At 28.4% G+C, this 16541-nt stretch overlaps 1 protein-coding gene across 1 annotated transcript in view; it reads left to right on the top strand.

Annotated features, from left to right (window-relative positions):
• mib2 (E3 ubiquitin-protein ligase mind bomb 2) overlaps positions 1-5076 on the top strand; it is a 50173-nt gene extending 45097 nt beyond the window's left edge. The window contains exons 17-18 of the mRNA XM_043039675.3: positions 1505-1716; positions 4199-5076. Coding sequence (XP_042895609.1) covers positions 1505-1716; positions 4199-4428 — 442 coding nt within the window. The 3' untranslated portion in view covers positions 4429-5076. The remainder of the gene's footprint in view (positions 1-1504; positions 1717-4198) is intronic.
• Positions 5077-16541: the final 11465 nt, after the last annotated feature.

Genomic DNA, 16541 nt, shown 5'->3' with positions numbered 1-16541 from the left:
ATATTCACGCGTTTTTAAAATTCAATATTGTGATTCATATTCAGGCATTTTTAATATCAAAAATCAATTTTCGTATTGATACGTGATTTGCAAACCATGTATTGCAATTCATATTCACGTGATCTAATAGTTTTGCACAATGATTTGTATTTGTGTGATTTAAAATTCATTATTACATTTTCCATTTTTATAAATCCAATATAGCAATTCATATTCACGTGATTTTAAAATCCAATATCGCGATTCTTGGGAGAAGTAAGTTTTTTCTTGACTTAGTTACTCTAAATGTGTGATATTCTGCATTAGTAGATAATTTAATTATAAATGTTAATTCAAAAACTTATGTTAAATATAAAACATGTATGGTATATGAATTTGTATAGATTTTTTGCTCCTAAAATTTACACTGTACTGCAATCACCCCTGAAACATTTTTTTTTAAATATTTTGTGCAATGTTTCTTTTGTAATATTTGAGTTTGAAGATTTTTTTTAAGAAACAAAACTTACTGAGAATTCTCAGAGTTATTCTAATTTCTATAGTCAAAAAAATAACAACACTTTAGCATTCAAATCTTCAAAGCTAAGTTTTTACTAGTTTCAATATGCAATGTTCTTTAATAATAGTATTTCCAAACACAATCAGAAAAAAATATGACTTTCAAAAAACTTGTAGAATTCATCGAAAACTAACAGGGATATCTAAAAAAAAAGGTATAAAAGATTCATCTTAAATTTTCTTTCCCATTTCATAATTTTCATTTTAACAAGAAATAGATTAATAGTGCTTGAAATAGATTAATTATATTTAATTGCAATAAAATGTTATAAAGAAGGGAAAAGCAATCCAGCAATTTTACCTTCAACTTTTTGCTTTTTTGCCCTGACTAATTCTTAAGGTTCAAAACAATTATGATAATATGTTATTAAAGCCCTTGGACGAAATAGCTTGGATGTATAGACTTTTTATGCCGGCTAAATGGTAAGTAATATTTTTAATTTTGTTTGGCTTGGGTCATTATTGTTTGGTTTTAATTTCTCTGATCATTATAGACATCACTACTAAATTGAATGTGTTTTCTAATTATACATTAATTTCTGAAATAAGCTTATAAGCAAAAGAAATAGTGTTCTTTGCTTTATTTTTTGTCTAAAATAAGGTTTTATTTAAAAGTTTAAATATTCATAACTGCCAACTCTTCTGGATTTTACCAGTTTCTCCTGGTCTACGGGTTTAATTAAAATTTTCCTAGTTTTTGTACATTTTTGAAAATTTTCTAAAATTGAGTAAATTTCTTTTCTAGTATGTTTAATGTCAATCATAACTGAAAAATTGAACTGAATTTCCTATGTGTAAAATATTTAGCAACAATTATTATGAAATTTATATTATTTTGTAAAATCTACTTCATTTTTTACTATCCATGTTGGCTGCTATGAATATTTAACTTATTTAATCATTGTATTGTATTGCTTGAAAAAAAAATTTTGTTTTGTTTGTGAAGGTCACAGGCACAATCATTGCCATCTGCGGAGGGAACAGAAGTGCCACAGCCAGAACTGAGACCACCCGAAACAGAGTGCATCATTTGTTCTGATGCTCCGGGTGTCGTTATATTTGAACCTTGCAAGCACCAAGTGGCTTGCGAGGAATGCTGCATAAAAATGAAAAAGTGTGTTCTCTGCAAGGCAGCCATATCTAAGAAAACTGCTCCAAGTAAGCCTTCATTATATTTCTTCATTCCCTTCCAATCCCTCAATATAAAATTTTGGAACCCTTGTCAGAAGTAAAGTTTTTTTTTTAAAAAAACGTATGCATTAGAACATGAAAATTAATGATTAAATGAATTAAGCATTGAATATTTTCTAATACTAAAAATTTAATGAGGGTTATGTTTTTATAATTTGAAATATTAAAAATCTCTGAAACATCAAAAGTCTTATTAGTTAGACTGAAAAAAACTACTTTAATAACTGCAAAACATTTCAAAGTCAAGATTCCTAAAATAGCAAGAAACTTGCAATTGTCCAGAAAATCTATTGTCTTTTGCTTTCTTGTTCCAGTTTGACTTTTAAACTGTTTTCAAGGTCAAATTTGACATTCGTTTCTATATCCGTGAGCTATTTGTTTTTATATTCAGACACAGAAAATTTGTATCTAATTAAGTGTTTTTAAAAATTTTGAAAAATTTCTGAACCAAAAGATATTCCAGAATGTCAAACGCAAAAAAGTTAAACTCTTCCAATAGATTGAAACTATGTAAAAATTTCTTTATGGTACTTCATAATATGCTTTAACCTCAAAAGTTGCTTTCTACAGAACTTCAATTTTTTTTCCTTAATTTTCGATCCAGGTTACATAGTCTTTTCTTCTATTATTTTTTGCATTTTTGAGCCTTTTTAAAAGTTGTCTATTCCCTATCTTTCTGTTGCATTATATGTGTTAAAAAACAATACAAAATTTGCTTCGTACCAAATTAACTAAACAAGTTCCTTTTTTTTTCTTGATAATTTTGTGTTCAGGTAGAAAAATTTTGTCTGGAACTGTTATTTTAATTTTATTTATATTATTATTATATTGAGTTATTATTATTTGAATTCTGAATAATAATCTTTAAAATGTACCTTTTCTTTTAAAATTGTAAAATTTTTACCATTTGTAAAATTTAAAAAAAATAGATGTACTGGAAAATTGGTGATTCCTTATCTCTTTATTTCACCGTGTTTTGAACTCCTTAAATATATATATGTACTAGAGGGCTCCGCCCCCTGCTCACTGCCGCTCGCCAACCCCCGATAATTGTTACGCAATTACAAACTTAAAGTCATTTACCTGGAGATTACCTGGCAATTTTTCTGCACCAACATCACATAGAGAGAATATGATAGGATTGTAAAATGTCAGAGGAACTTATTATCAACATTATAAGCTTATATAAAGCAATTTCAATACAAACAATATTATAAACTTATATAAAGCGAGGAAGCAATATTTTTTAACTCATTACTATAGGGCATGAGCCGGGGATTAATCTCCGTATCCGAAGCACGCGTGGTAGAGCCTAACTGAAATCATTGTTGATCTTATAGGATGCCGTACGCTCCCTATATGGTGCTTTATCCCCCCGCCCCCAGTAATTTAAATTTTAAATTAAAAACAATTAAAACCTAATGAAAAGAACTTTACAAAAATTATGAGCAAATTAAAACATGTAATATTTATAAGTTCATTCTAAGTAATATTTCAAAAGCAAATACCATTGCAAGTAATTGCTCAATTAACTTCAATACTGTCAGCTGACAAAATATTTTAGTTTCAATCAGAAGTATTCGTTTTCATTTAAACGTCTTGACTTTTCAACGTTTCTTCGCCGCTGTTCAAATTATTAATAAACACTGGATAATATTGCGTTAATGACACTTTTATTTAATAACATCATAAACAATCGTTTGCATAAAGTTTAGTTCTTAATAATCATATATAATCATTTGCATAAATAATCGTTCGGTCTTTTTATAGCTTTACATAACAAGTGTGAGATATTTTTTTTTTTTTAGAATGGCGATGTTATAATTTTGTTGTTGAGTTAATAAATCTTCCTTTTTATAAACGTAATAGAGTTTTCTTAATTATTTGATTAGAAGCCCTCTGAGTTTTATTTGTGGTCAGTTTGTATTTTTTGACAGCATTATTAAAAATTATTTCTTTTTCACATACATGCATTCTCAATTTTGATTGGCTGTTTTGTGCGTTACTAACCAGAAGTCTTCTGTGATTGGCTATGTGTTATCATTCCACTCTCTTCTTATATATAAAGATATATATATATATATATATATATATATATATGTGTGTGTGTGTGTATATATAGTATATGTGTGTGTGTGTGTGTGTGTGTATATATATATATATATATATATATATATATATATATATATATATATATATATATATATTGTAAAATTCTTATAGTAAAAGCAGAACACAAAATTTAGTGACTACCAAACTTAAAGTTGTGTTTTTCATAGTCTTGTCTTCAATTGGCAGAGATTTCTTCTGTTATATGATTTTACGAAGCATTCCTTCCCCAAATTTGTTAATTCCTTATCATTTTGTTACACCATGTTAAAGTTTCTAATTTATTTCAAAACAAGTAACAAGATTTGCTTACTTTAAATTGTGTTTTTTCTTAATTCAGGTGGCAGAGTCTTGTCTTCTAAAGGTCGTCAAGCCAGTGTTGAAAGACTGAGATATTTAGAAAGCAAGATTCAAGAAATTGAAGAGGCTCACAGTTGTTCTATATGCATGGAGAGACGGCGAAATGTGGCATTTATGTGTGGACACGGAGCATGCGTTGCATGTGCACAAACGTTAAAGATTTGCCATATGTGCCGCAAGCCCATCACGAAAAAGATTAATCTTTATTAAATATCTGCCTTTCACTTTCTCTTTAATCCCCCTTCTTCTTTAAAGAAAAAAATAATAATACGAGAAAAACTGAAGTGATTGTTTGCCTTTTGGATCCTGTGATGGTGATTCGATTGGCGTGCACAACATTGACCCACGCCGTCATGAGGTTTAGTTTTGATGCTCCTCTTATGTGATCATTGAGTATTAAAGCACAGCTTAGGATATCATATCATTCATCATATATATATATATATATAAGTTTCAAGGCTGTATTTAATTTTTAATGTTCTCTAGTTCAATTGTGGAAGTCCTGTTATAGACATGCATCTGCACATGTTTGTCTTATCTCTAATTTTATTACTTACCACTAGTAATGACATAAATGATAAAGATATATATTTTTTATTATTTTAAGTTATTTATAATGCAATTTATTTAAATTAATTATTTAACACTTGTATGTATTATTTTGTGGACGAATGAATTTCACCATAATCATAACTCATTTGTTTTTCATGTTCCTGTAATTTATGCTGACAAAATTTTTAATTAGGTACTGAGTGTTTGATATAGACTGCTCTTAATGTATATTTTTAGAATCCATATTAAAGATAAAAGTGTTTGTACATGTGAGCCACAAATTGATATTCAAAAGAAAGAAAAAAACACTATTGAAATCTTACTAATCACAACACAATTAAGGAAAGCAGCTATGCTGAATATCAAAACCTGCTTGACTGCGGGGTGAAAATTGAAAGTATTTCTAAATATTATTTTTCAAACTCCTTCTGTTTTCTCCGACAAACAAATTGGTTTTTGGTATTTTGTACACTCGCTTTCCTCAGCTGTGATTCATTAGATTTCAATAGCATATCTATTTATTCCTTGCTTAAATTTTAATTAGGAACCTCAATGTGTGATTACTTTTTAGGTTATTGAAATATATATTAAGGGTAGTCTTTAAGGAACCTTTTTATTGTCTAAATCATTTTCATTCAAAATAACTAAGTTTGACTTTAATCATGAATGTTGTGCCTAGGCATGGTAGTGCATTATACATTATTAAAACTCAACTCAAACTACAAGAAAATAATTTTCAGTAGTTCAAAGAACCTGCAACCAATATGTGCAAGAGGGTACAAACACAGTAATGAAGGAGTTCTTCCTTGTAAATAGATAAAATATGGAATTATGAAGCAATTAAAACTGTAATAAATAAGTTGTAAAAGTGACTTTAAAGTCAAGTTACGAAGTTAGTCAACAGATGGCAGTAACAAATTTACTGTACCTAGCCACTCCATTTGTGTATATACCTGTCATTAATTTTATTCAGCAGTTGTTATAACTAATTTGATTTGTTAAATTGATATTTTCTCAAAGAAGATTGAATCATTACTGTTATAGCAACTTAGAACTGCTATTTCAGTTAGTGCTTTAAGGCACTAAAAATATTCGTACTATACTATTATTCATTTTCGATGAATTTGTTGATTGTTGGTTAGTTACCAAAATATGTTGTAGTCTGATAAAATGATTAATTCCTTAATGAATTTGCAATTGAATAGAAAGGACAAAAATTATTACAAATTTCTATATTTTATGCTTTTAATAAATTAAGCAATTCAGTTATCAGTTATGTATTTTTAATGTGTATTATGTGAATGTTTTTTTATTTCTATTGAATATTCAAGATACCTCATTGATTTTGTAAGTAATAAATCTAATTACAACACTAAAACACAGACAATACTGATTTTAAATATTACTTAATATATTACCTTAGTTATAACTTTGCCAACCGTAATGTTATAAATTTCATGCTTATAGGTTTTCATAAATTAGTTAATACAGTGAAACCTCTCGGGTACAACCACTCTCCGTTTCATGGTAAAATGGTCGTTGATGGGGGTTAGTCATTCTTAGAACCTACCTCCATTAACTCCAATTGTTATCGAAGGTGCATGATTTTTCGCAAACAATTTTAGAGACTGATCGATGAATAAAATTTGGCGTCTATAAAAATGATCCCAACTGATATAATTATATGTAAGAACAAATTTACCCATTATGAATGATAAAGCTGTTTTAAATAAAAAAGCAATTATGTTTTTTGATTAAGTTTGCGTTTAATTTTATATCATAAAAATTAATTTTAAAAGATGAGAAGAGTTTTTGTTTGAGGTGCTTGTTTTTTTTTAACTTTCAACTGTAAAAGTAAATCATCGACACCAACATCTTTAAAGCACTCTGACTGCAACAAGAGGTTGTATTCTCAAAAAGTGCTCTCTAAATTAGAGCATCAAACAAATATTTTGATTCCATTTTAATCTGCTTATTTGTTTTGATATTTTTTGGTGCTTCTTTATTTAACCTTTTCCGCGTTTGGTGAAGATGTTTGTCTGGTTGGTGAGAGAGAGGTTTTAATAGTCTCTCCTAAAGGTTTTTTTCAACACAAAGTCTATGGAAGAAATTCTGTGCCTCTCAAAAATGGTCGTAAATAGAGATGGTCTTTTCTGGAGGTTTCACTGTAGTTTCTTTTTTTAGTGTTCTTTGAAAGAAAAATTTTTTTATTAGATTTTATTAATCCTTATAGCACCTCACTTTCTCTTTTGGTTGTGAAAACTATTACCATATTTTAATCTATAATGTTTTTCTTTGAATAACTTTATTTGATTTGTTGAATATTATTAACCTCTGAAATACTTTATTATCTCTTTTGGGGCCAAAGGCTATTTTCATAGTCCACAGTGTTTCAATATTTTTTGTTTTTTAATTTGTAAAATAATAACTTTTGAAGCACCTAATTTTCTATTTTGGCGATAAAATTTATTTATTTTTATGAAAACCTGAAAAGGAACTACTGATTTTTCATTTAAAAGTACATTCTGGTATTTAAAAGGTAAAATTTAACTTGTGGTGCTTCAAGACTTAAGGGTGAATCTAATATTTTTAATATTCTTTCCTATTCAGTTTTCTCGTTATTTAATTATATTGTATATTTTATTTATAATGTATTTATGCTTGGATTGAAAAAGACATTTAGTCATAGATTATATGTCTTTAATTTGTAATTAATTTTTATTTATTTTTTTAACATTCTTCTTTTTTAAAAATTTTTTTTTTTAATTTCTTTGTTATTTTCTTGTTTCCTTTGTGTAAATATTTCAGTTTTTAATAAATACTCTTCTTTAAAATAATCTTAGATTCTCTTTGCAGCTAAATCTGCTATTAGTTTGATATTCTCATTAAACTGTTGAGTTTGATGGACTTTCTAATGTTTTAATCTAAATATATAATTCATAAAAAAAAAGATTAAAGTAAGGAATTATCTATTATAATATTTTTATATTCTTTCACACATGTAATTTATTGCACAGTAACTGATCTGTCTTTCTAACAAATGCTGAATCCTTTCGATTTGCCAATGTTGATTTGTACATTGTGACAATTGTTTCCTTTGAATATGGCAAAAGCTTTTTTTTTTTCAGAACCATTAGCATTTCTGTTTAAAAAAAATTCTGTTATACTTGCATACTGTTAATTATAATTTTGTGATAAAATTTACTACTCTTATTTGTAAATATTTATTTTTGTCTGTACGTTTTAGTACATACATTTATGAATTTCTTGACTGTTTTCTTTTTGAATTATCTAATATCGCTCTCTCTATAAATTTATAAATTGAAAGTTTTAGTTACATTATGATGAACTATTTTTTTTTATTTATACTTAAAGACATTTTATTGAACTTGCTTTTTTATTGACATCATTGAAATTGCTTTTACGCATTTGGTTTTCAAATTTATATTTTTTGTTCTGTTAGAAATACTAATTAGAAGTGTTAAAAAATGAATGGTTTATGGAAATAATGTTAATAGAGAAAATGCTTATAATACTTTCATGTAGTTTAGAACTGTTTCTACCTATTGGTTTTACAAAAAAAAAAAAAAATATTTAGTAAATGCACAGTAATTGGACTGTGCAGTTTAACTCCAATAATTTACCCATTTATCATTGCTGCATAAGATAAAAATGCCAGATTCAATGCATATATTTAGTTTTCTATGCTCAGAAGAGATTTATAAATAAAATTATTTTCAATATTTGAAATATTTTTTTTCCTCTTTGTTTAATCAGTTTAAGATAAAATCTCTCGCAAAGAATATTTCAAAAACTATTTTCATTATATAGTGTTTCCTTTCCTTTCTTTTTGTTTATTTTGCTTAGCTGTTACATGACTTTTTATTTATAAAAGAAGTTTTATATATTGATACTTTAGTATAAATTAACATTTTATCAAAATGTTTATAGTCTACTAAACCGATTCTATTGACTATGTTTTACACATTCATCAAAATATTTAACTGTTTATATCGTAATTTGACCATTTTTTATAACATTATACATATTTATTATAAACAATCAGAATCTGTAGTTTTCAAAAGAATAGTAATATTTAATGTAAACAACATAGTATTATTTATTGTTGAACATGTATACTATGTAAGAGAATTCTCTTTATTATGTAATAGTCTGTTGATTATTTTTAATTTTAAACAATTGCTGTGCAAAAATTTATTCAAAATGGACAAATTCAAAAGTGTGATGCATGTTAAGTGTATTATCCATTTGTCAAAATAACTCTTTGAAACACTTAACATTTAAATAACAATTCATACTTTTTCATATTATGCATTTTCTAAAATGTTCTACGTAAAAGAAATTAAAATTTGAATTGCTCAAAAAAATTTTCTAGGGGAGTCTTAGTAAAATTGTCTAAAATATTATTAAGCAAAGATATTGGTTATTATAAAACATAGCATTTATTTGCATCGAAATTACTGAGTTGAATGCACAAAAATTATTGTTATAAATATATTTTTATTTAATTTGCAACTAGTCTTCACCCATCTCAAAGTTTTTTCTTTTTGAGTGTAGACAAGGGCTATTGCGAAAAATCTCCTCTTTAGATTACTTTCTTTCTTTTTTTATATACATTTTTTGTTGAATATGTTTTACAGTTATAATCTCTCTCCATAGCTGCCAACAGTTATAATCTAATTTACATAGCTGCCAACTCTACAGGATTTTCCAGTAGACTACTGGATTTTGCCAGTTTTTTTCTATTTTGGTGACTATAAAAATGTCTTAAATTCCTTACGTGTAAAATATTTAGCACATTTTGCAGCAATCATCATGAAATTTATATTATTTTATAAAATCTACTGGATTTTTTCTTATCCACGTTGACAGCTATTTATTTCTTATGGTGCCAGGCACAGTTAATAAATAACAATTCAGAAGCCATTAAGCCAAAACTATGGAATTTTTAAAAAAAAACTGGAGACAGGCTTGAAATAAAATGGCTGGTGAGATGAAAATAATCTGCATTTTTTTCTTTCCTTTGTTCATTAAAAGGCAGTAGTTGTTGTTAGAGCAATAATAAAAGAATTGTATTGGAACATTCATTTCATTTCTCAAAATTTAGAGTGATGTGACATTCAGGTGCGCAGAAAAAATTCTCAGAACATAATATTTGCCACTCTTTCAGTCCTGAGGACTGAAATCAGTTGAGAAAAGAGCAGTTTAATAATTTTCTGTCCTCCATTAAATATTTATTTTCAAATTTAACTTTTTCTTTAAAAAGTGTAATAATTATTTGATGTTAAAATAAGTAAATAAATTATTACTACTTATAAAAACAATGTTTTTCATAATGATTAAGTAATGATGCCGCACCACATGGAAAGACTGGGAATGACTTTCAACATCTGCCTGTCTAAACAAAATATTGTTAAATCTATATTTGCTTGAATTTGCAATGAAGACCTCAAACAAGATGTGACATCCTTGTCAAAATCTTTTGCAATAGAAGATGACATCGGAATTTTTTTTAAAAAATGATTCGATGTTACTAATGCACCTTGGCAAGTATGTTGGGGGGGGATTGTCTGGCTTTGTAAATAAAGTGTGCTGCATTGTTTCATATTTGGCTGGTCATACCAAAATCTTCTTTACTTTCAGGATCAAAAAAATAGAATTGTGTTTTGAATTAACAAAAAATTTTTTTTCTTACTTGCCCTTCTGTAGCCCTGATGTAAGCCAAAAAATACTCTGCTTCATGTAATTTTAGTTCGATATATACAGTATCACTAGCAGTAAAATAGCTTGGGCCCTCGTTGGACCAATATTCACAGATCTTGGCTCAATAAGGGTTGAAAGAGCCGTTATTTCCCGATATCGGCCCTCCATAAAATTGTCGCAGTCACCCGATATTTTATATTCGTTTTTCAGCTTATATTGGCCCCATAAAAGCCAATATTGGTTCCTCGGTGTATGTTCATAAAGGACCCGTATTGATTCAATTTTTAGCCCAACTTGGCGCCAAGGTAAAATTATTGCTAGGAATGTCACAAGAAATAATGGTGACAACTGTATGGGGTGTTAAAACTTGTAAAACAACTTTTAATCATGCATTGTGGGGGTCAGAAAGCAAAGGACGAGTTACGAGAAAGTGGAGGTTTGAATACCTATGAAGAGGAATAATAAAGGACAAAAAAAATCTTTTGTACTGAAAACTTAATAACAACAAATGTTCAATCAAGCAGTCAATATATCTGTGAGATATTGGAATATTCTCTGCATTTCACTAATGAAACTCTAATTTAAGTGACAATGATCACTACTGATTCAATGAGTAAACGATGCTCTTTGTCCTGGTGTAGTGTGAAAAAAAAAATTGGGGTCGCATGATTTTTTTTTTTTACAGAAGAATTACGTATGTCTATAACATTTGATCTGAAAACTAAAAATTTCACAACAATTAGTAGTTTTTGACTACTGCTGTGAAACTGACTTTTACCATTAAATAAAAATTCTTTAAACATTATTACAGTTAATGAAAAATTTTTATGAAAAAAATTATGTTGTGGATAAATTGAACTAAGTAACTATTAACTACGATAATATATTAGTAATAATGCTTAAATTTTGCTTCATTCTAATTGTTGAGTTCAAATTGTAACTGTTTCAAAAACTTTAAAAAAAATTAATACCATGAAAGTGATAACCATAAATTATTTTGTTAAATTATATAAAAAATATGCAAAATTTTAAATTTGCTTTCTTAATATTTTTTCTTTTAAATTATCGTTGCTATTTTGAAATGTAAAAAGAGAAGTAACTTCAAAAACTTCTGAAGTTTAGGAAAATTATTGTGGGGACGTGCCATCCTGTGCCCCTCTGATGCTACACCTATGTCTAGAAAACAAAAACCGAACTAACTGTTAGAAAAAAAGAAATCTTGAAAAGAAAAAAATCCATGCTCAGTTCTGAAGAAATGTAGCTTGAAAGAAAATGTTCTTTGTTTTATGACTCCACTTTGTAAGAAGATTTTACTGTGGAAAGCTTATGTTTGTAACCATTCGTTTAGTCACGCTCTGTGTTATTCCCTTAATGACTCCCCTTAGGTCTTTTGTGATACTCTCACATACTAATGGTGCTATTCATTCTTTTCTTTTTTTTTTATTCTCTCTCTCTCTCTAATTATGCACTTGTGAATGGTTGTGTATTTAAAAATTAAATAGTATTTCATTCCTTCTAATCTATCTCAATGTATGCAAACTTTTCTTAATTGAATGAAGGTATTTTGACCAAGTACATTGCTTATTTCGATAGATCTCTCTGTAACATGGAGTCAGTGGGGGCACTTTTCCAATCTTGCTCAACAGCAGTCTTTTCATACAATCTGGTTTCAATCATAGTTTCCACCTGACCCCATTATTCTTTATTTGGTAAGAAAAAAAGATTTAAAATAATTCAATCTGAAAAAACTTTACTTGACAAACAATAATGCTTGATTGGGGATCATTTTCAGAAACTGGTACCATTGCTACCTCACCAACTGGTCTACCTAACTTACACCAATCAGACTCTCAATTTCATTTCAAAGATAAGGTTACTATCAAAAATGCAGTGTTCATATTGGCATTTAATGTTTTCCATTACAAATAAGAGTTCTACTGATTAAATCAATTGAATTTTTACAACTCTTTATGTACGACAACAGTTTGAGCAATTTGGTGCATGCTGTGCTAGCTCCATATTACAAAACTTGCTCATTTTTGTATGATTTATTGTTTTTTTTTTAATGTTTTACTATTAGTTTACAGGATATTTGTGTGTATATGGTATCATAATTTAAAATATAAAAAAGGTATTAAGTACGTTAGTCTTGTATTTTGCTACGATAACTGATCCTGAAATATTTACTGAATTTTTTTTATTTTATTTAATTGTAATTGAAGACCCAGGAGGAAGAACGTTTTTGCGAGCAGAAAGAAAGGTTTTTTTCTACAATGTGGCCATCTTCGCTGTGAAATGGATGGTTCAGCTTTTAAAAGGAACCGATTTTACCAGTTACTGATTTGTCCAAACTTAGTGTCAATCCAATCATCATAAACGCAGAGCTATAAGCAGAGAGCTCGCCGCACTTAACTATACTCAATACCCAATCATATTTATGTGAAAAATGGACACAAACAGTTCTTCTCCCTTGGTCTTCAATTATTTTTTTATACTTAATTTATAAGTGGTTGCAATTTTACTCTTCATTGAATTCATAGTTTCCTCTGCTACCTTTCTGCGCTGTTTTTATCACTTCAATCCAATTTATGGATTGATTGCTTCTTCCTGTTGTGAATTAATGTATGTAAAGTGGGTGGACTTCCCAGAGCTCTTCCTCAATGAATGTTAACTATTATCATTTTTGAAGTAAAAGAATGAAAGATTATATATATTATTTCAAGTAAGGAAGAAGACACCCGATTTACAGATGGAATGTGTGTGTGAATTGGATAAATGTTTTGTTCACGATGCTCAAACTTAAGAAATGTACAGGAACATCTCATTCATCACACCAATAAATATTTTATAATTCGTCGTACCTAGCATCATTTCATTCGACTTTGCAAAATATTTCCGTATCGCTATTTGTGCCAACTACAAACCGTTTTTCAACTTGCAAGATTTGTAAAAAAAAAAAATCATTTTAAGTTGTTTTGCTTGCCATTGCTCGAAAATCGAAGCTTAACGATTATTTTGGCTCGGCAACCGATACAGATGTCTCCCAAATTTCGTATTTTTAAATGCTAAAAATTAACAACGTTTTTAAAAATGAAGAAAAGAGGAAACGGAAAAGATAGAAATACAAGGTTTGCTGCTTTCTAACAAGAAATAAGTGAGCTTATTTCGACTAAGTTTCAAAATATTTTAACCTTGCGAAAAACCTTACATATGTAAGGTTTATCGACAAATGGCGTTGCTGTCTGAGAGAGATTTATTAGGGAATGTTAAAAAAATGACCCTCTTTCGCAACAATGGGGTATAATCTGGAGACTTATCAGGCACTCGTTTAAATATTTAAATTGGAATGTCAGATATACAGAAGAAATAATTATTTTCTAGTTTTTTCTCATAGGAGTGCTAACTGTTGGCGAACTTAGTCTTAATTAACTTAACTTTATTCGTGACTAAGTCTGGAATTTTCTGAGCAAAAAATTATACTTCTATTTCCATTTGTGCCATTATAACTATTTTATCTTATATAGTGTGCCATTAAAATTTTCAAGAGATGTGGGGAAACATTCACATTGGTGTAAAACAACTACTAAATTTTAGATTCTTAAAAATTTATTCTTTTATTTCTTGCAAATAGTAAAGGTTGATCTTGCTTTTAAAACTGATGATAACCCTTACGTAAAAATTGAGGTATTTTTCAAAGGTATAAATGAGGTAGTTATTTTAATGCGTCGTTAGGTTGAAAAGGGGGCAAATGGTTACTTTAAATAAGTCTCCAGAGGTGTTTAATCTTACATCTGTGGAGAGATAGATATTTACTACTTTAAGGTTTATACAACTCAAGTACACATTTTTATGAATGTAGAGGTATTTTTTTATCAGCTTAAGGTGCATCATTTTACGCATCAACTTATAGCTCAACCTCAAATGTATTTTTCGACCGTTGGTTTGTTTTTTTTATGATCGTGAGATTTGATGTTCTACATAAGGTTATTATTTTTCTAACTCAAGTGTGGATATATGTAGTTGTTGTGGTATTTATTTATCTACCTAAGGTGTGCTATTTTGCACTTCCGGTTATTATAAATCAACCTCAAGTGTATATTTTTGACACTTGGAAAGATTATTTTTTTGTTAACGTGAAATGTCCCATGTTCTACCTTAGTTCGTAACCTCAAGTGTATAATTTTGTATTTTTAGAGGTATTAATTTATCAACCTAAGATGCAACATTATACATTTCAGGCTTTTACAGCGTAACCAATAGTTATTTTTTTAGTACTTAGGAAGGTAATAATTCATAAACGCGAGGTGTTATACGGTCCACCTAGTTTATTAACTTTTTACCTCCCTATTATTTATGTTATGTGAAGAATAGTGTATATCTTAACATTTTTTCACTAGCAGAGATCTTCATTTGTCAACCTGAAATTTTTAAGATTACACCTTCGGCAGTAATTGCTTCTTTTTTTAAGCTATAAAAGAAAGTTTCAAATACATAATTTTCTTGTAATTTTAATATATTCAATTAAATTATCTTGAAATGACACTTATCCGAATTACACAGTTAAAAAACAGAGATGCCAACTGCTCCGGACACGCCAAAATAATTAATAAAAACGGTAAATAACTGCAAAGTAAGTTTTGCAAATATTTGACTATTTTTGCTTGCTTTTTAAAAGGTATAGCATGATATAAGTACTATATAAAGCGGTGAATTATATAAGCCTACGAATTATTTAGAAATAGTGGAGGATAAGAACCTACTGAATTGAATTTATTAAACCAAGAATCACTATTATATACCACTTTAAAATATATATTTGCTGTTTGGAGCAAGTTGGCATCTCAGAAAAAAATCATTTGTGGGAACTCACATTTTTATTAGGTCTAAGGTGCTTGAATTTTTAAAACTGCAAATTTAAATAATTGGTCAGCTGACATTCAAAATAATTTTATTTTAAACTAAATTTTCATTTTTTGTTACAAACCAACAAAATTATTTTAAATATTTATTCTGTCTCCCTGCTGAAACTTAACAGGAAAAAAAAAATTAATTAGAAAGTCATATTTACAATAATAGCGACTGGTTTTAAAATATTCGAATCATATGATCGTCAAAAGAATTAATTAAACAAAATATAAAAAAAAATTTCATGATTTAAAGTAACTGGATAAAATTAATTTTCTTTTTTCAGATAAATGACATTTCACTTCTATCATCTCTATTCAATCCTCGTAGCCAAAAGTATGACAGATACCACAAAATAAAATATACTGAAGAAACTACTAACATTAATAACTGTAACAGTTAAATAAAAATATTATTATTTGGTGCGTATAAAGAAAGTTATTTATGTATTGTGATTAATAGATTGAAATATTTGGTATATGTAGTAATAATTGGGGTTTGTATATGTATTTGGATATAATCATGATTAAAAAAAGTTAGATGATTGAAACGTCGTGATAAATATAATTAAGGCCGAAAATATATAAAAGGTAATTAAATTAAAGGGGAATGTGATCGTTAAGGAAAGTGGTAGTACAATGGTAGACTTAAAAATTCCTTTAAAGAGGCGGAGAGTTTGAAATTTAAAGGAAAGAGATTGGTTAGTTAGCCCCCCTAAAATTAAAAGAAGAAAAAGAAAGGCGTGAATAGAGGGGTTGGTTGACTTTCCCCACAGGAAGTGCGATGACCGCAACGACCATGAGAAAGGTCAACAAGAAAGTTAAAAATAAAATTGCGAAATTGAAAAAAAGGAATAACGTTTAAAGAAAAATTAAAGGCTTAAGTAAAATTAGAAATTAATTTGTCACTTTACATTAAGTGTAAATGTGACAATAACCTTTACAGAAATTCATATGCATGATTCCAATCTTATTAGGAAATTTTAACAATCCGAAGACATGCCATCACAATTTTAATCCTCTATAGAGGGGATGACACCTCCGCTTCGGTAGCCCGACGACCTGCACGCGAAGTACAGCACTTTACGATAGAATAGTTTAACGAGGACCCATACCGCACACCCTCGGTCCCTACGCAGACTG

This window comes from Parasteatoda tepidariorum, chromosome 8 (assembly GCF_982258835.1).
Source record: "Parasteatoda tepidariorum strain Cologne lab strain chromosome 8, Ptep-v5.0, whole genome shotgun sequence".
In the NCBI taxonomy this organism is placed as follows: domain Eukaryota; kingdom Metazoa; phylum Arthropoda; class Arachnida; order Araneae; family Theridiidae; genus Parasteatoda; species Parasteatoda tepidariorum.
Note: the sequence above shows the minus strand (reverse complement) of the source record. Positions and strands in the feature narration are given on the sequence as shown.